General features: G+C 40.3%; 1 protein-coding gene across 3 annotated transcripts in view; it reads left to right on the forward strand.

Annotated features, from left to right (window-relative positions):
- Positions 1-13,484: 13,484 nt before the first annotated feature.
- Positions 13,485-22,245, forward strand: part of ublcp1 (ubiquitin-like domain containing CTD phosphatase 1) — a 43,289-nt gene continuing 34,528 nt past the window's right edge. The window contains exons 1-3 of one of the 3 annotated variants that reach the window (XM_072264384.1): positions 13,528-13,542; positions 15,431-15,545; positions 18,674-18,851. In XM_072264384.1, coding sequence (XP_072120485.1) covers positions 18,698-18,851 — 154 coding nt within the window. In that variant the 5' untranslated portion in view covers positions 13,528-13,542; positions 15,431-15,545; positions 18,674-18,697. Of the gene's footprint in view, positions 13,543-15,004; positions 15,021-15,430; positions 15,546-18,673; positions 18,852-22,245 lie in introns of those variants that run through there. The other 2 variants (XM_072264385.1, XM_072264383.1) reach the window with 2 other exon arrangements.

Raw genomic sequence — 22,245 nt, forward strand, 5'->3', positions numbered from 1 at the left:
CATTTGCAGACTTTGTGTTTATTTAATTAGAATTTAAAGTATTATTTTTAATATCTCACTGCCACCCAACAAATTTCATGACATATGTCAGTGAAAATAAACTTGATTCTGATTCTAAACCGAAGTTGTATTAGTCCTCCAACAGGAATTCCAAGTTTCACTATAAACTGTCATTTAAATAATTCCATCTCTGCAAGTTTAAATTATTGGTTGCTTCCCAAGTAGGTGGTGGAATTGCATTATATTGTGATCCCATGTCTTATATGAAACCCCAAATAGTTGGTTGATACACATATACACAGAAATAGGGTAATAGGAATCAACCAAGCTCTATCGCAGTCTAGGGGTAAAATGATCAGTCTTAAGTGAAGCAGAGTTCAGTTCAGTTTAGTGCAGTTCGAAGTAATTGCTGTTGTTGTACCGTTGGGGGGGGTGTGGGAGGAGAGAGAGACAGAGAGACACAGTTGGTTTTGGGTAGACCTTTTGATGTCTTCTGATCCCGCTGTGGTCACCGACTGTGACCCCTCCATTCCAGATACAATCGTTCTTCCGCAGTGAACCTGGCACCCAGGCAAGGGCGGACACACACCCCAGGTTCCCACCGATCGTACCTTTACACCCTGTGAGCCTCTGACCGATTCCCGCGATCCAGTCCTCCGAACTTCCACCAACTTGTGGGGGCACACTGCTCTTTCCAGGGTCTCGTGGCGTGTCTCGTGCCTTAGCAAACCTGCTCTTTTTATCCCCCTGCTGGGGTATCACCTGTCCATCAAACTTCAAACAGTTCAGGTTCAAAGCAAACGGTCTGTCAATATCTGAATTGTGTTTCTTTCTCGTTAATCTCTCTCATTAGCATTTTGAATGTTTCGCCATTGTCTTCCGTTATCTCTCTCATTAGCATCATCCATCCAGTAGCTCTGCTTGGCATCACACATGACACCTGCATCCACAGATTTTCTCTTGTTTGTTGCTGACAGAATGCTAGACTGACAAGGGATCCCTCCAGTACTGCATACATCAGTTCACTGAGTGGTTAATAGAATATAAAGAATACTTATCATTCTGTAGTTTTATGATTATAATGAATATTATCCTATTATTGTCTTCAGAACTTAACACAACAACCACATCTCATTTGTTTGTGAGTTGCTCTTGCTGCTGAATTTGAAAAGAACAAGAAACGTACATTAACATTTTTCGTTACACTGCCAGATGTGTACTCTCGTTTTCTGTTGATGAGTTCTGGCAAAGAGACGTCCTTCCAGGTAATCTGGAAATTTGCTCAAGTAACTGTCGCACAGGATCCATTCTGTCTTTGTCCCACAGTGCCTTCATGATGGTCCAAGGTGACTCAAGGTTAATGATCTCTGGATTACCCCAGGTGCCACGTGCAAGTGGGGTCAGAAATATAAAGATAGACCAGATGAATGTTCAACTGAGGAGCTGCTGCAGGGGACAGGGATTCAATTTCTTGAAGCATTGGCATCTCTTCTGAAGTAGAGGCAACCTGTACTAAAAGGGTGGATTTCAGGTTGAACTAGTAACCTGCAAGAACGGTAACCTGCATTAAACTACCATTTATTTCAATGCCTAGGGATTAACAGGTACAACATGAATTCAGTGTTTAGACTGGCTCGGGACTGGGATGTTACAGTCATAACCAAAACATGGATAAGAGAAAGACTGGAAAGGCAGCCCAGTGTTCAGGACATAGATTTTTCTTTTAAACAGGCATGACAGAGGTACGGAGTGGATGTTGCCTTTCTGATAAGGAGTACTTAGAGATGACATTCCCAGAGAATCATCCAATGAAGCCATATAGGTAGAAATTAGGAACAAGTGGAACATCTTTCCAGTGGAACTTTATAAGACACCCCAATTGTACTAACCTCACTGAGGTGTTATAACATCAGCTAGACTGTCAGCCCAATTCCATTCTAAAATGCCACAAGAGACAGGATATAGCATCTTAGCTCCTTGGGCTTATTGCTGACTCAATGGTGTGACATAAGAAATAAGGAGTGAAGCTGAAAAGTAATACAGTGCAATTACCACTTTACTCCACAAGTAAATACATACAGTTAAGTTAGAACTCAGTTAAATTCCCTGCAGGTAAATACATAATATTCCAATAAGTAAATACCATAGTTAAATAGTATGTGTAAACCATTAGCATCTAGATTAGTGTCTAATAAGCTAAAAATAATATTTTAGCAAAAATCATATTAATACCTTTAGGTTAACTTCTGGACAATATAATATCAACTTATAAGTAATGCTTCATCTAGGATATCTGCAGATAGTCTTCACTCATTCCTGACATAAGCCTACTAACAGCCAATGTGCTTTTATACCTAGTACTTCCTGCCTGCACAGGAAGTGACCTAATGCAGATCTGAAACTGCTCATTAAAATAAAAGCTGAATGTGCTTGATCACATAGCAAAACAAACCAATTACCAGCTGGAGCTCAAGGAGAAGGCACGCTGAGAAATTGTTCATAATTGTAAGAATAATAGCTTGTATTAATGGGGAATTTTTAATTTCTGCAGTAATGACTGGGTCACACAGAGTGCTAAAGGGTTGGATGGAATAGAATTGGTATTATGTGTCCTGGGAAGTTTCCCTACTCAATATATAGAGGGAACTACTTGGAAGGGTTCAATATTGGACTTTCTTTTGGGGAACAAGGCAGGCAAGTAATAGAGGTGGTGGTCGGAGAGCACTTGAGCACCACCTCATCTATAACTCTATCGAACAGTTTTAAGATAGTGATGGAAGAGTATCGAACAGGTCCAGAGGTCGGGGTCCAAAACTGGAGCAGGGCTAATTACAGTAGCTTAGTGGTTAGCATGATGCTCTTACACCTTGGGGTATCCTGAAGTCTGGAGTTCTATGCCAATACCTTTCTGTGAGGAGTCTCTTGTTTGTCCTCCCTGTGGATTGCGTGGGCTTTCTCCAGGTCCTCCAGCTTCCTTCCACAGTCCAAAGATGTACACTACTGGCTAGATGAATTGGTCATTGTCAATTGTTCTGTGATTAATTGGGACAACTGGGTTTAATCAGGTTTATTGGGGTGGCTGGGGTGGCCTGGTTCGAAAGGCCGGAAGGGCTTCCATGCTGTATCACTAAATTAAAAATCTATTGGTGATTGATCGAGAGAGCTGTTTGAGGGAAAAGAAATGAATGGCAAGTGGAGGAAAGTTAAAAGTGAGATATCAAAAGTCCAGTGGCAGCATATTCCTGTTAGGGTGAAGGGTAAAACTGGCAAGTTTAGGGAATCCTGTTTGATAAGAGATATTGAGGTTCTGGTCAAGAAAGGGAAGGAAGCATACATTGGGTTTAGGATGATTGCCACAGTAGCATAGCGGTTAGCTCGACAATATTACAGCTTGGAGCGTCAGAATTCGGAGTTCAACTCCGACACCATATGTAAGGATGGAATGCTTGGATTTTCCCTGGGTGCTCTGGTTTCCTTCCACAGTCCAAAGGTGTACCGGTAAATAGGTTAATTGATTATTGTAAATTGCCCTGTGATTAGGCTAGGATTGAATTGGGGGTTGCTGGATGGTGTGAATTGAAGGGCTGGAAGGGCCTGTTTTGTGCTGTATCTCAATCAATCAATCAATCAATAAGTAAATGTATGTAGAAATGATTGAATCCTTTGGTATAAAAAGGCAGACAGATGGTATGAGGTGAATATGGCAGGTAAAATTAATGAAAATCTCAAGGGTTTCTATAGATATATTAAGAGTAAAAGGGTGGTCAGGGAGTTGAGTAAGTCCCTCAGAGTGCAGGAGAGCCACATATATCTCAAGCTGCAGGAGATGGGTAGGATTTTTAATAAATATTTTACCTTGGTGTTTATCGGGGAGAAAACCATGGTTGCTCAAGAGCTAAGGGGAAAAAATGGAGACATTTTGGAAAGCATTAACAATACCAAGGAGAGATATTTATTGATTATTTATTTATTATATTTATTGAGATATAGCACAGAGTAGGTCCTTCTGGCCCTTTGAGCTACACTGCCCCTGATTTAGGTGCTTAAATCCTCAGGATCTGAGGCAAGGCGTGTTGGAATTTGTGGATGGCTGAAGGAAAAACGTGGAGGCCCTTGTGAGCTATTTGCTTCATTAGTCACTGGCGAAGTTCCTGAAGCCTGGAGGGTGGCTAATGTCAATTGTTTGTTTATGAAGTCTTGCAACACAGACATCCCACCTCTCCCGGAAGTTCTGGGAGTCTCCCATATATTGATAGCAGCTCCCTGACACCCACAAATTATATACAATATCCTGGAAATCGATTACTTTGAGTGCGAGCGAGCGAGAGGGAGTGAGGGAGAGAGAGAATGAGAATCCTGATTGCTCTCTCTTTGTGTTATGTAGACCTATCAGTTTTCTTTGCGGACAGGCTTTACAGTCGATCTCTCTCTCTCTCTCTCTTTCATTGCCCTTCAGTCAGTTTAGTGTCCTGCACCGCCATGGCAGTGTGTTCCAAAAAAAGAAAATATAAAACGGTACTTCACCCCAGACTACACTAAAGTGTACCCCTGCCTAAGAGGGGTCAAAAATAATGACAGCGTTGCTCACTGAACTCTTTGCAAGAGTGACTTTTCTATTGCCCATGGTGGGTTAAATGACTGTAAAAGACATGCTGAGGTGAGTTTAACAGGTGGCATTTGTTCATTAGCATAGCTAACAATATTTAAACTAGCTGGCTAGGTGCTAAGGAGCTACTCTATTGATGTCCTACATGATGAGACCAAACACCCTGTAGTCTTGCTTATAGTTGTAATAGAATAAAAAAAAACTCCATGATAATATAATATAAGCAAGGAAGCACAAGAGATCCCCCTTACAAGACAAAGCAGTTCTTCAAAGATGCCACAGCATTCTATGTCAGGTGCTTTCAAAAAATCTTAGAGATGTTCCCCATGAGAGACCAAATCTTGAAAAATCTGTCAGTGGTCAATACAGACAGCTAAGATGAGGTGACTCCAGAGCAGATTTTGACTTTGGCAGGAAGATTTCCAAATGTGATTAAGGCAGATGCAAGAGAACAGCTCCACTTGGAAGTCCTGGATTATGTCTCAACTAACCTTGAAGGACTGGGGCCAAACTACAAAAGTTTGCCAGTTGACGAGTTCTGGGGGAAGCTGTCCAAAGTAAAATCTGTGAGCACAGGGCAGCTGAGATTCAAAGAGCTCTGCCAGTTGATGAAGCTGCTTTTGGTGCTGCCAAATTCTAACTGTGATGTAGAAAGGGCATTCAGCATGGTGTGTCACATTAAGACAGAATTCAGAAGTCAGCTATCTCACGAAACACTTGTGAATCTGAAGTCTTGCAAAATTAACAAATTCATTGACACAGACTGCTATGAGGTTGAGACTTCTGGCAAAATGCTCAAATCTGCCAAGCAAGCCACATCACAGTACAAGGAAAGTTTGCAAAAGAAATTGAAAAGCTATTTGCATTAGCATTTAGCTATTAGCATTGACACTGCCAACAAAATATATGTGTGTGTAACTAGTTTCAATATGTAAGCAAATAAATTGTTGTGTTCTTTCATAATCAAATGTCCTACATACATATGCCCTTGGAGGTTGACTGGGGGGAGGGGGAGTGGTGGTGCTTCCTCCCTGAAATGAGTTTTTCCAGGGTGGGATGTCTGGCAACAACAGTACAGACCGGTCAGCTTTGTATTAGTGGCAGGGAAGTTACAGCAGGAAGCTCTGAGGAACAGAATCTACCAGCATTTGGATAGACGGAGGCTGATTAGGACAACCAAACATAGCTTTGTGTGTGGAAAACTATGTTTGATGCCATCTTAGAGTTATTTGAAGAGATAGCCAAACAGGTGATGGAACTAAGGCAGTAGATGTTGCCTATTTGGACTTTAGCAAGATCTTATGCGACACGATGGCTTGGCTTATGCAGGATTTCCCAAAGGTTAATTTGCAGGTTCAGTTTATGGTGAGGAAGGCAAATGCAATGTTACCATTCATTTCAAGTGGACTAGAATATAAAAGCAAGGATGTAATGTTGAGGCTTTATAAGGTACTGGTGAGGCCTCACTTGGTATATTGTGAGCAGTTATGGGCTACTTATTAGAAAGGATGTGCTGAAAATGGAGAAGGTTCAAAGGAGGTTCATGATGAGATTCCAGGAATGAATGGCTTGTCATAAGAGGAGCATTTGATGGCTTTGGGCCTGTATTCACTAGAATTCAGAAGAATGAGGGGTGACCTCATTGACACCTATCCAATGGTGAAAGGTCTGATCGAGTGGATGTGGAAAGGATGTTTTCTATGATGGGAGAGTCCAAGACCAGAGGCCGCAGTCTCAGAATAGAGGGGCATCCTTTTACAATGGAGATTAAGGAGGAATTTCTTCAGCAGAGAGTGGTGAATCTTTGCCACAGGCAATTGTGGAGGCCAAGCCTTTATGTATATTTAAGGTAGAAGTTGATAGATTCTTGATTGGTCATGGTATGAAGTGATAGGGGGAGAAGGCAGGAGATTGGGGCTGAGAGGAAAATTGGATCAACTATGACAAAAAGGTGAAGCAGACTCGATGGGCCAAATGGCCTAATTCTGCTCCTATCTCTTATGGTTTGGTGGAACATTAGGTCCCAAAGAATCCATAGAGAGGTAGTTAGTTTGATTCAAAATTGCCTCTGAGATAAAGAGCAGAGGGTGATTGTTGAAGGTTGTTTGAAGGCTTTTTAACTACTCGTCATTGAATTACAAAAGGTACAGCAGAGAAACAGGGCCCTCAGGCCATCTAGTCCATTTAAACTGCCTACTCCCATTGACCATAGCCCTCCATAACCCTACCATCAATGTACCTGTCCTAACTTCTCTTAAAATATTGAAATTGAGCTCTTAATTTTGTATACTTTTATAAAATCTCCTCTTCAGTCTTCTATAATCCAAGGAATAAACCTAACCTATTCAATCTTTCCATATAACTCAGGTCTTCCAGACTCGGCAACATCCTTGAAAATTTTCTCTGTACCCTTTCAGACTTGTCTATACCTTTCCTGTAGGTAGGTGACCAAAACTGCTCACAGTACTCCAAATTAGGCCTCACCAATGTCATGTTTAAAAAATTTTATTTTTATTTGGATAAGGTATTCACAAGTAATACACAAACTTTTTTTTTACATGTATAACCTTTTCCATTTTTTATGTGAGCAAATCTATAATAATTTGTACATTCACAAGTGCACAATGAGATAATATAGAAAATAATTAGGCACTCAAATAGATGTTAATGTGCAATTGTAATTCCACTCTATTAAACTAAATAATGTTAATAGTTGTTATAAAAATATTAATCATAGTGGTTGAATACTAATTTCCATGTATCTCTTGTGGTCCATTTCTTTCTGGTCCAAATTTCCCCAGATCTTTTCCTTGTGTTAATTCCACATTTTCCAAAAAAAAAAGAACAGTAAACATTTGAGCAAAGGGTGTTTACGTTAACACTATTACTACGTTGGTGAGACAAACAGTATAAACCATTCGGAGAGTCATCTAAAGTCTGCTTGCTCTGGGGTTATAAATTCAATCCACTTATTCCAAATTTGATAATTTTTTTCCTTTTGAATTCTCAGCGAGTAGGTCATCTTTTCCATTTTAAATATTTCCAAAATGATTTCATGCCAATCTTCTAATGTAGGTGATGTTGGATTTAACCACTTTCTGGTGATTGATTTCTTACTTGCTACTAAAAGGGCCTGCAGCAGCTTTATATCTTTCTTCTGTTCCAAAAACAACACATCCCCCAAGTAGAGCGTCTCAAAGTTCAGAGGCATCTGAGTCTTAAATACCTTAACTAATGTTCTGTGAATACCTTCCCAATATAAACCTAATTTAGGGCAGTCCCAAAAAATATGGAAATGATTTACCTCCTTGGAGCCACACCTTCTCTAACACGCCACATTTGTGTCTTTATGTTTTTCCTGGTCTGGGGTCTTGAAGTATTTTATAGTATTTTTCCAACAATGTTCTCTCCAAATCAAAGAGTTAGTTGAAGACTACTGGAAGCTGCATATTTTCCCCCAAGCCTCCTCTGAAAGTACCAACCCCGCTTCTTTCTCCCACTTCTCTTTAACAAACAAGGTGTTTTCATTTTTGGCATGAGAGAGGGCATTATATAATCGAGAAATTGATTTACTTGGTATTGAACTGTAAGCCGAATTCAGAATCTTGAAAAATTCTACTGTTGATAAGTCTGTATATCTACAACTCTGGTTAACATGATATCATGCTTGAAGGTACCTAAAAAAAGTCATTATGTTCTAGGCCATGTTTGTCCTGCAGGGACTGAAAACTTTGTAATACACTTTTACGTGTAAATGAGAGGTAGGTTGTAAGACCTTTCTTTATCCACAGTTCAGATCTTTTATCTCCTCTGTTGGGAAGGAATTCGGTACCATATGCACACCACCTGAAAAGTTTTAACATGTTATTGATTCCACATGAATTAGCCACCTTCTGCCATATTTTTAATGTAAGATTTATCCAGCTGTTTTTAATCTTTTCCAATTGGGCCATCAATCATTTGTCTGCTATTAAGGCCTGTAGAGGAAGACTGTCAACCAATCCAAATCCTATTTCCTTCCATCTAGCCTTATATTCCCTATTGCACCAATATAACAGAGGGGTTATCAGTGAAGCATATAAATAATCTCTCAAACAAGGAAGTGTCATACCTCCTCCTTCCCTTCCTAACTGTAAGGTGTTAAATCGGATTCTAAGTTTCTTTCCTTGCCAGGTAAGGTGGGAAATCCATTTGTCCCATTCCCTGAATTGATTATCGTCTACCTCCACAGGTAAAGTCCAGAAAAGTTAAAGTAACTGAGGGAGAATATTCATTTTCATGGTATTTATCCCTGAATTTAAACTTAAAAAAGGGGATAAGGTTCCACCTGTGTATATCTGCTTTTATCTCTGAAATTAATGGCCCATAATTTACCTGTGACAATATTGAAAGATCTTTTGGCAGGGTTATTCCTAAATATTTTAATGATTTGGCTTCCCACTTTAGATCATAAGTATCCTGCAGTTTTTTGGATGGGTATAATTTAAGGACAAACCCTGCATTTTCTTTACATTAATTTTATAACCTGATATTTTCCTAAACTCATCCAACAGTGTAAACATTCCTATAAATGACTTTTCTGGTTCACTCAAATAGACTAAAACGTCATCTGCAAATAGCGCCACCTTCTGTTCAATCCCTGCCACCTTGATACCTTTACAATTTCACTCTGTCTTATTAGTTGGGCAAGAGGTTCAATATATTGTGCAAAAAGGAGAGGGGAAATTGGGCATCCTTGTCTAGTTCCTCTGTCTCAAATAAGAGTCAGAGAGGTCCCCAGTTATCTTAATTCAAGCTGTAGGGCTGTCATATAAAGTCTGGATTACCTTAATAAACTTTTCTTGAAAGCTGAATCCTCCTGACGCTCTGTATGGTAATACCCAACTAACTGAATCAAAAGCTTTCTCAGCATCTAATCCCACTACCATTGTCTCTGTCCCGTTCTTAATAACCTGCTCTAGTATGTGTAAAGTTCTCCTTTTTGTCCTGAGTTTGTCTTTGCTGACTGAACCCAGTCTGGTCTAAGTGGATGAGGCCAAGTAGAAGCTTTTCCAGTCTACGAGCTAATATAGATGTATATAATTCGTAGCCCAAATTAAGAATACTGATTGGTCAGTAATTACCACATTCTAGTTTATCTTTACCCTCTTTAGGACACTGGTGCCAAGCTGTATGGGTGCTAATGCCCTTCCCTTGGACAACATCGGTGTCGTGGAGAGGGGAGACTTGCAGCATGGGCAACTGCTGGTCTTCCATACAACCTTGCCCAGTCCTGCACCCTGGAGAGTGAAGACTTTCCACGCGCAGATCCATGGTCTCGCAAGACTAATGCAGGGGTCCCCAACCTTTTCTTTTCTGCACTGCGGACCGGTTTAATATTGACAATATTCTTGCGGAACGGCCGACCCGGGGGGGGGGGGGGTGGGGTGGGAGGGGAGGGTTGCCAACGGACGAGTAGCAGCCAAATACATTGTGTTTACCCAGAGAAGACTACAATGACCATGAAGCCTTGCGCGGGCACCAGTGCGCATGCGCGTCGTGACCTGCCGATGTTTTTTTCCTCTGCAAATCCTTTTTGGCGATTCTGTTCGGGGGGGCAGGGTGTGAATCACGACCGGAATGTCGGTAATAAGTGGCTAATACACTCAATTTCGTTTCTAAAAGGGTTTATCTAACGAATTTAATATTAAACACACAGCGCATATTTTCCTCGCATGAATATAGTGATAAGTCAATTATCAGGGGAGCTTCAAGTAAGTGTTGAACGAACTTCCAGTAGAAGTGGCAGAAGCAGGTTTGAGATGATCATTTAAAGAAAAATTGGACAAGTATATGGACAGGAAAGGAATGGAAGGTTATGGGCTGAGTGCAGGTCGGTGGGACTAGGTGACAGTAGCGTTCGGCTCGGGCTAGAAGGGCCGAGATGGCCTGTTTCCATGCTGTAATTGTTATATGGTTACATAAGTAAGTCAATGGTATCATAACATTTTAAGTAACGTTTGGATATTAAACACACAGCACATATTTTCCCCGTTTGAACATATAAAATGATTTCAACACACCAATATCGCTGAATCAGTGGGAGCCCTGGGCTTGTTTCCCTGCAACAAGACGGTCCTATCGAGGGGTGATGGGAGACAGCGATACTCGAAGGGGGTTCCTTATGTCCTGTCTGTTCCGCAATTTAGTTTTCATTGCATTCATTGCAGAGATATGCTGGAAATGGAAGCAACGTTTTCAGTGCTTTCGTGGCTATCTCAGGATATTTCGCCTTGACTTTGATCCAGAATACCGGCAGAGATGTCATGTCAAACATACTTTTCATCCCACCGTCATTTGCAAGTTGGAGGAGTTTATCTTCTTCCCGCGCTGACATGGATGACGCGCGAGTAATGACCTCGCGTGCGTAATGGCTCAACAATGCGTGACAGGGAATGAAGAAAGGTGCAGCTGACTCATATCCCCAAATCATATTGCTTCCTCACGGCCCGGTAGTGCATGCTTTGCGGCCCGGTACTGGTCTGCGGCCCGGTGGTTGGGGACCGCTGGACTAACGGATGCCTTTACTTTTACTTTAGGAATAACTGAGATAATCACCTCTCTCCAGGAAGGTGGAATTTCTCCTCTCTGTAAAATCCAATTAAAGGTGTTAAGTAATAATGGAACTAACTGTGACTTCAGTGATTTGTACCTCTCTGGGGTAAACCCATCAGAGCCTGGAGACACGAGGAAGTCTGCAGATGCTGGAGTTTCAAGCAACACACATAAAAGTTGCTGGTGAACACAGCAGGCCAGGCAGCATCTCCAGGAAGAGGTATAGTCGATGCCTCAGGCCGAGTCCCTTCGTCAGGACTGTCAGAGCCTGGAGACTTTCCGGCCTTTAATGACCGCATTCAGTTCTTTGGCAGTTACTGGTTCCAATAGGCATTCATTTTGTAAATCTGTCAGTTTGGGTAGATCTAAAGAATTCAGGGAAGTGTCTATATAGGGCTCATTGGAGGCCTGGGGTTGAGAGTCCAGCTCTCGATAATATGTTTCAAAACTCTCTTGAATTTTCCCTATTGTATTCTCCACAAGCTTTGTTTTTGGGTTCTTTATTTTATGAATTGTATTGTCTGCTTGTTTACGTACCTTATATGCTAATAATCTAGCTGATTTTCCTCCTACCTCATAATTCTTTTGTCTCGCGCAAAGAAAGTTTCTTTGAGTTTCCAATGTGTATATATCATCAATTTCACTTTGCACTTTCTTAATTTTCTGTTTGAAATTAGAGCTAATTTTGTTGCTATCTACAACTTGAAGTCATTTTAATTTTCCGTGAAGGTCTGCTAATTTTTGTGCATTGAATTTTTTCATGTGAGTAGTAATGGAAATAATTTTCCCTCTCAGTACAGCTTTCAATGTATCCCATAAGATCACTGGTGATGCTTCTCCCATGTCATTATGGTCCAAGTATTCTTTGATTTTTCCCTGTAATTTCTCCATTACTTTCGGATTATTGAGTATATGTGAATTTAGCCTCCAAAGCGTTTTCCTCATTTTCCTTTCCAGAATTAGAGGCATAGGAACTGGACTATGGCCCGACAGATCAACTGTTGCAATATTACACTCTTTTGTCCTGAATCTATCTATGTTAAATATTAAAAAAAAGTCTATCCTTGAAAAGCTGAATGAGGGAAAGAATAATGCATATAGTCTTTACTAGGGTGTAATTCCCTCCACACATCTATAATTCCCAGCTCCTCCATCAATGAATTCACTTTCCTAGTCAGAGGTTTATTCTGAATAACTGTTCTTGAAGAATCTAATGCAGGGTTTAACCTAATATTAAAATCCCCTCTGCAGATTACTACCCCTACTATAATTAAATAACATTTAATTATTTAAATGTTTTGGTTGCGAATAACAGAAGGCTTCATCAGTAAGTCTGTGGATGACATGACATTAGGAAATATTGTTGAGGAGGAAAGCGATCATAGATATATGGAAGATTTTGATCAGCTGGGAAGAGGCCAAGCAGTTGAACTAGAAAGAGGGCAGAAAAGATGTTGTCAGGACTAGAGGGCCTGAGGTTGGCCAGGGTAGGTATTTATTAATTGGAACATAGCAAATAAGGGGCAACCTTACAGGTGTTTAAAATTATGAGAGGCATAGATACGGTGGATTGTAACAGCCTCTTCCCCAGGAAAGGGGAGTCCAAAATTCATGGGCATCGATTTAGGGTGAGAGGGGAAAGATTAAAAGGGACCTGAGTGGCAGCTTTTTTGCACATAAGGTGATGATGATGGAGTGAGCGATCAGAGGAAGTGCTTTTGTTAAGTGTAATGATATCATTTAAGAAGAATTTGGATGGGTATGGGGAGTGGTGCAGATTAAAGCGATACAGCAGGGAGGACACAGGGAATTGGGTCTAGTTATGTTGACATTTTCAATATGGACTTGTTGAACCAAAGGATCTGTATCTGTGTTGTATTGCTCAATGACTCTGTAACTACTTCCTAGCAGTTTTTGGGATTTTAGATTAAAATGCTTCATCAAGACTGACCATAGTGAAGGAAGATAATCAACATAAAGAGAAGTGTGAGTGGTGAGTCTGGAGGCGATTGGCGGGTTGTGGAGGGAATGAAGATGATGGGCAGATGGAGAGTTGGAAAACAGATGATAGCTGGGGGCAAACAAGGAAAATAAACACAGATCGAGTCAGAGTGGAGATAGCTGCTGGAGTACTGATAGGAACTATACCTTAACTACACATTTTTATAATTAAAGGAAAGTCGGGAGACCCGAATAGGTCAGAAGTTTTGCGCTGGGATTTTTTTCGACGGGCGGAACCTTAAACCGTACAACGCAGCGGAGCCGGGGGTAAGGGGAACATTGTTGAGTCACGGACCCAGGAGTAGTGGGGGCGGACGGAACTTCCGGTGAACACGGAGACGGTAAAATGCCAGGAATTAAATCAAATAAAGAAAAAAAATATGTATATAAAGGAGGACGGAGAGGGTCTGAGGACGGGGAGTCAGTGTCTGCATCCGTGTGAACGGATACTCCAGACTTCAAGAAAACTAGCGCTTTTTAATGGGGCCCGTCCGTGGCACGGTCCAGGCGGCTGATGAGCGCCAGCGGCTTCCAGAGTTATCACTCCTCTCTTTCACAGTATCCCATACCCTCTTTGTCCTCTCGTCAGTTATAGGATCCCATTCATCTTCTCCTTTGTCGCTCCATTACAGTAACCTATTACTCTCTCTCTGTAACATCCACCCCCACCCATTTTCTTTCACTGCGACCGCTTCAGCTCTTCCTCTGACCGCCCCACCGCCCATTTTCGCCTTCTCTATTCTTCAATCTTTTGGCTTTGGCTCCATCCATACCCTACATCCTACCCCACCCCCCTTTACAATTTGGCAATACGTTGTCTGCTTTAGAGGACAAATTGTTTATTAAAAAAAAGTAAAGAAAGGGATTATTTAAATTCAATGGTCTGGTGAAGGAATATGACAAGCCGTGCTACAGTAGTAACGAATTCTCAATGCTTTGGATCGAAACCCTGCTTCAGGACAGTTCCTTTCCCCATAGACATACCGTTCAATCCATATGATCCTAGCAGTTTGTTGTTCTAGATTCCAGTATTTGCAATCTCATCTGTAACTGTTATCTGTAAGATGACTATATGGCGCGAGTTTAAAAAATTCTGAGATTTAGTGTATGATATGCATTCAGTACACCCTGTAATTGGAAAAATGAAAATGTTATTGAGGACATGATGCAAAAGTAAAACTAGCAAACAGTGGAAAAACTGAGCAATTCTAGTAACATCTGTGGGAATGGAAGCTTCAGATCTGTGACGCTCGGCTTCTTGACCTTTGGCTACGATCAAATGTATTATCTGTTCTTTTTCCCTTCCCCCTTCTTCTATTCCCCACGGTGGCTTCTTGATTCTCGCCTGCCTATCATCTTTCCCAGTGCTTTTCCTCCTTCCCTTTCTCCTATTGTCCACCACTCCTCTCCTATCAGATTCTGTCTCCAGCCCTTTACCTTTCCTACCACCTGGCTTCACCTGTCCTATCCTCCTTCTCCTCTTCCCCTCACCCACCTTTTTATTCTGGCGTCGTTTTCCTCCTTTTTCAATCCTGAAGCAGGGTCTCGGTCCAAAACGTTGACTGTTTATTCATTTCCATAGATGCTACCTGACCTGCTAAGTTCCTCCAGCATTTTGTGTGCATTGCTTTTGGATTTCCAGTATCTGTAGACTTTCTCATGTTTAGTAGGTTATGCTTCAGTTTTATAGGAATTGATGAGGCATATCTGGAGTATTAGATAAAGGACTGAACGTAAGGAAGAATGCACCTCCTCCAGCTCAGTAGTATGAGAGGAGAACTTGACTGAAACAAGAAAGATCCTGAGGGTACTTGACAAGGTGAATGTGTTACCTCTTGAGTGCGAATCTCAAAATAGGATTCTCTTTTTAGTCATCCATTTATGACAGATGAACTTTTTTTTGCTCTCTGTAAGTTTCTGAACTTCTGCAATTCTATTGGAAACAGCCTTTAAGGTAGAGTTAGGTGGATTGCTGATAAGCAGGGGAGGTTGTAGGCAGTAAAGTGGAGTTGAGGAGCTGGTCATACCTGCCATGATTTCATTGTATGGAGAAGCAGAATTGAGAGAACATGTGGCCTGCTGCTAAATTGTACATGACAAAATCCCCAGTGCTGTTTTAACACTGACATGCAAGATATGACATTTCTTTTGTACAGAGTGAGATGTTTCATAGTTAAAAATGAATGCATGTGGCTTTGTTTTCTTTCACCACCCCCTCCTACTGATTAGAACTAGGAAGTCGCAGAGTTTTGAGGCAAGAGCAATGGGACCAATGGGATAATTCACTTTGAAGATGAAGACCAAGGTCTGACACATTGTGGCTTACACCTTCTTAAAGGATTCAGTGAGTAGCACCCTCTGCTGTCTTCCAGGTGCTTCACTATTCACTTTCTGTCTCACTCTTTTTAAAAGCAAGTGAAGTCGAATCAGAAGGTGCAAAGACTCTTGCTAGACAAATGGACATCTAAAGAGTAAAGCTGGGGTGAATAAGAACCCTGGCTCTTAGTATGCAGCAATAAAGTAAGAGTGGCATGGTGTAAAGCTGCTAAATTACATGGTGCTGTGTTACTTCTGATTGGAAATTAGAGAACAGAAAGAGGCTGCACTTTAAGTAACAATAGTGTCTCTTTATCATGTTTTCTAATATCTTTCAAGTTCTTTTCTAGTTATCTTAAATAACTTTACGGCCAATAAAATACTGTTGTGTAGGAATTCAGTGGCCACTTTGTGTATTCATACTTCCACTACAGTGCTGTGAGAATAACCAGGTCGTCTATTTTTGGGCTGTTCAGTGAAGGATTAGTATTGCGCAGGATACTCTTCTGCTCTTTGAAATGACATACGCCTGAGAGAATCAGCATGGCCTCAGTGTAACGAAGAAACTGATTAAAGTAGCATCTCTAAAGATACTATTCCCTCAGTCTAGGTTTTTGAATGAGGACCTGAGTACAAAGTATAAAGTACAAAGAGTAGAACTTGAGTCTACAACCTTCTGGCTCACAACTTCTGATTGTGTTCCTTGGAAGTTTGCATAATTAAAGTATGCATCACTTTTTATTGTGGAAAAAAATTGGTTTCATGAGTAGTTGTATAGGGTATTTTTATACATTTGAGCACGGAAGTGACTGCATAACAAATAGAAAACCATCTGTAATAGGTTTTGGCAGCACTTATAGGCAGCATGTACAAATCTTTGTATGCTTACTGCATAGACTTACCAGAATGGAAGTGGCTTAAAGGAACGACAGCTGCAAAGAGTTTTCTCTGATGTTTGAAATATGGTACTCGAGTGGGAAATCTATGAAGAAGTATATCAGGCTTATAAAATTAAGGAGGAAATACGGAATTTCTCTAAAAAGTTACAGTTTAAAAAAAAACTGCCGTTGTAGAAGTAAAGCAGTAAAACTTGAACTATATGCTGGGAGTTAAAGCTTGGACTCGTGAAGCAAACTCCAGTGGATGCGTGAAATGAAAACCACACCAAGTGTTTGAAATGGAAAAATGTGGGACTAGAGCAGGGGTTCCCGTACTGGGGTCCATGAATCTTTCGGTTAATGATAAGGGTCCATGGCATAAAAAAAAGTTTGAGAACCTCTGGACTAGAGGGAAGGTGGAAAGCAGTGAGATCAGCTTTGACTGCTTGTAGCAGAAGCCTGCGATTTAACAGCTATAGATTGTTTTAGACTATGGAGGATTGGTAATGAGTTTCTGGTTCATTAGGAAAACTATGCAGCTTTATTTTTTTGAGAGGCTTTGTGCCCAAATAGTTTCCTGCCACCCTTAACCCCCACAGTCAAGATTCTTCCATCTTGCTGTTGCTTTTTCTTTTGGGTTACTGTGCTGTTGTTGGTGGCACATCCTTTTAACTAGAGAAGCCTTTGTAGCAAAGCTCTGTGTAATGTCACCTTCCATCCTTAGCCAGTATCACTGGACATCATTGATATTCGCATGGATTTGGCATTAATTGAAAATTTGACTGGAATAAACTAAAAAGCAATCAATGACACAGTAGAGTGATTAGAAAAATATTTATTGTAAATTGTCTTGAAATGGGAGTCTCATTCTCTACATGACAACCTCAAAATAGATTGAAGGATTTAGTTAGAATCTGTTCTACAAGTTGAGTTGATATTAATACATTGTGCTAGGTTCAATTTTGTGTCATCCCAATTGAAACTATTTTTGTATATGAAAGAAAGTTGGTTTTGGTTACTGTTCTGAAAACACCACAGTTTCAAGTTTCAATTTCTTTATTTTAACAAGTGTGTACTGGTAATTTAAGGTGAATTTGCTTCACAATTACACTGAAAAGTTACATCATAAATGAGAGATAGAAGTGATTCTGAGCTGAGGGACCATATGTCCTTGTTCAGTAATTTTATTGTATTTTGTGTTGTTTGATGGGATTTAGACTTTAGATTTAGCATCCTTATGATAAATGTGAGTGAAACTGCTTCATCGGCTTGTAGTTACATTAAAACAGATGTTCCAAAAGTAGCTGTACATTTATTCACCAGAACCACAGACATAAAAGTATAGAGATGATTGATGCTCAGATTCTTTTGAAAATTCTTGATTTAACAGGACTTTACCAGTAAAAGTTTAAAATGGGAATCAGCACTTACCTTCTTATCTTGAGTTAATATGATGAGATGCCACTCGATATTCATTATGACCTGACGGTTTGTTCAATTTTAAAATTGGAGCAAAGAAAATTTAGTAAGCAGTATAGTTGCAAAGTTCTATTTTCCAAGCTGAGTTGCATTTGAATAGATTGGTGGGATGAGACAGTTTTCTTCCATCCTTTTGTAAATAATAGAGACTGGTTGCATTACCAGCTTTCTTACTGTTGTCAATTAACTAGAAAGCGAGATACTGCTTATTCCTGGCTTCTCTTCGAAATCTGTGTTCTTGCAATGCTGCAGTCTGAGCACAAGGATGCTAAGTCGATGATGAATTGTGTTAATTTGATACCAACAGAACGGCTGGCTAGCTAGCTAACTTCTGAACATGTCTGAGGATCATCCACATTGGAGTGGGTCTGTCATAGCCACACAAGGCTGGGTAATTGTGGCAAGTTTCAATCCCCAGTTGTATTTTTAATTTAGATCCAACAACTTCAAGTCAAGTCAAATTTATTGTCATTGAACTATATGTATATATATAACCAATGTTATGACGCACTTTTTGAAGTCCTCAGATTCTTCACATCATCACTATGAAATATCCTTGAACTTAATGCCAATTAAAGAAGACACCTACTATAATTTTGTTTAAGATTTAAGTACAAAGCATCAACTTATCCACAGTCCATTTGTTGCATTTTTTTTAAAGTCAGGTCCCCAATTCCACATGTATTCTTCCAGGTGTTTGAAATACTTTTTAATATTCTTTGTACTTTGTAACACTATTGCAACATTTAGAATTTTTATTAATTATGATGCTTAACAAATAACTTAATATTCTATTTAGAGTACAGCTATCTTACCTGTGAGGATGTCCGTATCAATTATAATAAAATGGAGTGGGCAAGAATATCCTGTGACAAAGCTGACAGAGGAAGATACAGTTCTGGACTTGAAGGAAATGATTAAGACTCTAACTGGTGTACTGCCAGAGCGACAGAAATTACTTGGCCTGAAAATCAAAGGTAGTATCCGCTACATTAATTTACAAATTCAGTATTATTATCTTGGGTAAATGCAAAGAAAACCATTGCTTTCTTTGTCCTTCAGTTGCATATCTGTAAAGCAGCAAAACAGAGATATTACCAAATATTTTTTATTATTCATAATTGAAGGGTTCAGAGACATCATTAGCTCTAGTGACTAGGATAATCATTTTAATTATATGTGAGTTGTCTCTTTTGTGATAGCTTGAAGCTCTTGTGACCTGAATATACATTCATATCTTTTGCACACTTACCTCTCCAGTGTCTGCAGACTGACCAAGCATCCAGTTGGTGATACAAATCTAGATGTAAACCAACTAGCTGTGGTATTACATTGTAAAGCAAGTGGAAAGTCAGTCACAGAAGTCAACATTTATGATGCAACTTGACCTCGTTCACCCATTGTAATTTGTCCTTTCATAACAATTTTTAATAATGGGCTGAAGTATTATTTTGCCAGAGGTTGGGCAGGTAATTGCTGGCTAGGTTATTCTCTCAAATCGGGCTATTCTGCCTGCGTGTTGCTATGCAGGACTGTCATGTAACCTGGAGTCTACTTCACCAGACTCAACAATGAGCCATGAGGCAGAGGACAAGAATAATAAACAGAATCATTTAGTCTGGCTCTCCAGTTTATGCCAGTAACTGCATTTATTTGAATGGGGTCTCTAACATGGGCGGCAAACATTTTTTTTAAATTTTAATTTGTGATAACTGTTTTCTTTTTGAAAGTTCATTAACTACCTTAATTGTCTTTATTAAATTTATTTTTTTCAATTTAAATCTATTTAGATTAGTCTAAAATGTGCTGGTTATCAGAGATATTTAGAAACTTGTATCTTAACATAACAGATATTTATAGATGTAGAAATGTGTAAAAGCCATTGATTGTACAAGCTTGATATTTTCAGAATGACAAGAGGTTAGTTCAGTCATGGGGATTGGGAGACACTCAGCCCTCAAGCTTTTTGTGTCCTTCAGTAAGGTTATTGTTTTGTCTGCCTGTCACCACAACACTGCATTTATAGCTAATCCTAATAATATTTCATTTTCTACTTTTATCTTAAGTATGTGTATATGCTTCCATCACCTTTTGAGGAAGTATTCTCAAAATATTTGTATCCCTGAGAGATTTTGCATTATTTCTTTGTTAAATGTGTGACCCCCTAGTTCTAGATTCTCCCACAAGAGGAAACATCACTCCACATACATTCTGTGAAGAGCCCTTGGTATCGTGTGTGTTTCAATCAAGTTCCTGTCATTCTTTTAAACTCATGTAAACAAGGCTAGCTTGTACAATTTCATAAGTTAATCTGTTCAAAGCAGGTATCAGTCGTGTAAACCATTTCCAGAATTGCTTCTCATGCATATTTATGATTTTAAAAGAGACCAAGACTGATCGATCTCATTCATGCTGAATAACTGAAAAATAAACTCCCTACTTTTATATTAAATTCTTCTTTCAATAAACAAAATTCTTTTTATTAACTTTTTAAATGCATTTTTAGGATCTTTATTGGAAAGCCAGTATTTATTACCTATCATACTTTCCCCAGGAAGTGGTGATCAGCCACCTTCTTGAACTACTGCAGTTACTCTGGTGAAGGTACTTCCATAAGTGCTCTGGAATAAGGATGCAGGATTTAGACCTAGTGAAAATGAAGAGCAGGTGAGATATTTCCAACTCAGGATGGTGCACGACTTAAAGAAGAACTTGCATGTAATGTGTCCCCATGCACCTACTGCCCTTTGTCCTAGTTTGAAGAAGTTGCAGATTTGAGAACTGATGAAGGTTAGCTGATACAAGTATTTACAATACATTTTACTGATGATGCACACTGAAAGCATTGTGCTGGTAGAGGAGGGAAAGAATGTTTAGAGTAGTTGCTAGGTGCTAATTAAATAGGCTTCTCTGTTCTCGATGCTGCTGAGCTTCTTGACAATGCAGTTATCTGTGCAGGTGGAGAGTATTCCATCACGTTTGTAAGTGTGTCTTTTGCACCCTGACGCCTTCTCTATCATTGTTGGAGATTTCAACCAGGCCAGTTTGAAGAAGTTTCTGAATAACTACCACCAACATATCACCTGTGGAACCAGGGGAGCCAACACACTTGACCACTGTTACACCATCAGCAAGAATGCTTACCATGCCACCCTACACCCAAACTTTGGAAAATCCGATCATCTGATTGTACTTCTACTCCCAGCATGTAGGCAGAGACTGAAGACTGCAGCATCAGTGGTGAGGATCAAGAAGGTATGGTCAAAGGAGCCAGAGGAGCACTTTGAGGACAGTAATCAGGGATTCATCTTTGAATCTGAATGAATGTGCCACAGTTGTCTCTGACTTCATCAAGAGCTGTGAGGATGAGTGTGTGCCTTCAAGAGTATACCAAGTGTGCCCAAAAGCCGTTGATGAGCCACGAGATTTGTAGCCTGCTCAGGGCTAGGCTTGTGGCATTCAAGACCGGTCATCCAACAATATGTAAGAAATTCAGTTATGACCTACAGAAGGTTATTTAAAGGGTGAAGAAGATTCAGATTGAGCTTAGAGATGCAATCGGATGCACGTCAGCTTTGACAGGGTTTGTAGGGCATTAGTTCTAACAAAGTAAATCCTAACTTCATGAATGACTACGATGTTTCACTCCCAGATGAGCTCAATGAATTTATGCTGCTTTGAAAGGGAGAATAAAACTATGCCTGTGCAAATCCCTGCAGCATCTGGTGATGCTGTGATCTCTTGTCTCAGAGGCCGACGTCAGAACATCTATCATGAGGGTGAGCCCTCGCGCGGCGTTAGGCGCTGGTGGTATGTCATGGGATTCTGAATACCTGTGCCTACCAACTGGCGGGAGTGTTCAAGGACATCTTCAATCACTCACTTCTGCAGTCAGAGGTTCCCACGTGCATTGATAGGGTGACAATCATACCAGTGCCCAAGAAGAGCAGTGTGAGCTGTTTCAACGATTATTGCCCAATGGCACTCACATCTGCTGTGATTAAGTGCCTTGACATGTTGGTCATGGCTAGAATCAACTCCTGCCTAAGCAAGGACCTGGACCCGCTGCAATGTGCCTATTGCCATTATAGGTCTACAGTGGATACAATCTCACTGGCTCCTCACCCAGTTTTGGATCACCTGGGCAATAGCAATACGTATGTTAGGCTGCTGTTTATTGACTACAGCTCAGTGTTCAACACAATCATACCCTCAGTTCTAACAAGTTCCAATAGCTGGGCCTCTACCGCCATCTGCAACTAGGTTCTTGACGTTTTCAATGGGAGACCACAGTATGTGCAGATTGAAAATGACATCTCCTCCCTGCTGACAGTTGACACTGGGTGTACCTCAAGGATGTGTGCTTAGCCT

This window comes from Mobula birostris, chromosome 7 (genome assembly GCF_030028105.1).
Source record: "Mobula birostris isolate sMobBir1 chromosome 7, sMobBir1.hap1, whole genome shotgun sequence".
Taxonomy (NCBI): Eukaryota; Metazoa; Chordata; class Chondrichthyes; order Myliobatiformes; family Myliobatidae; genus Mobula; species Mobula birostris.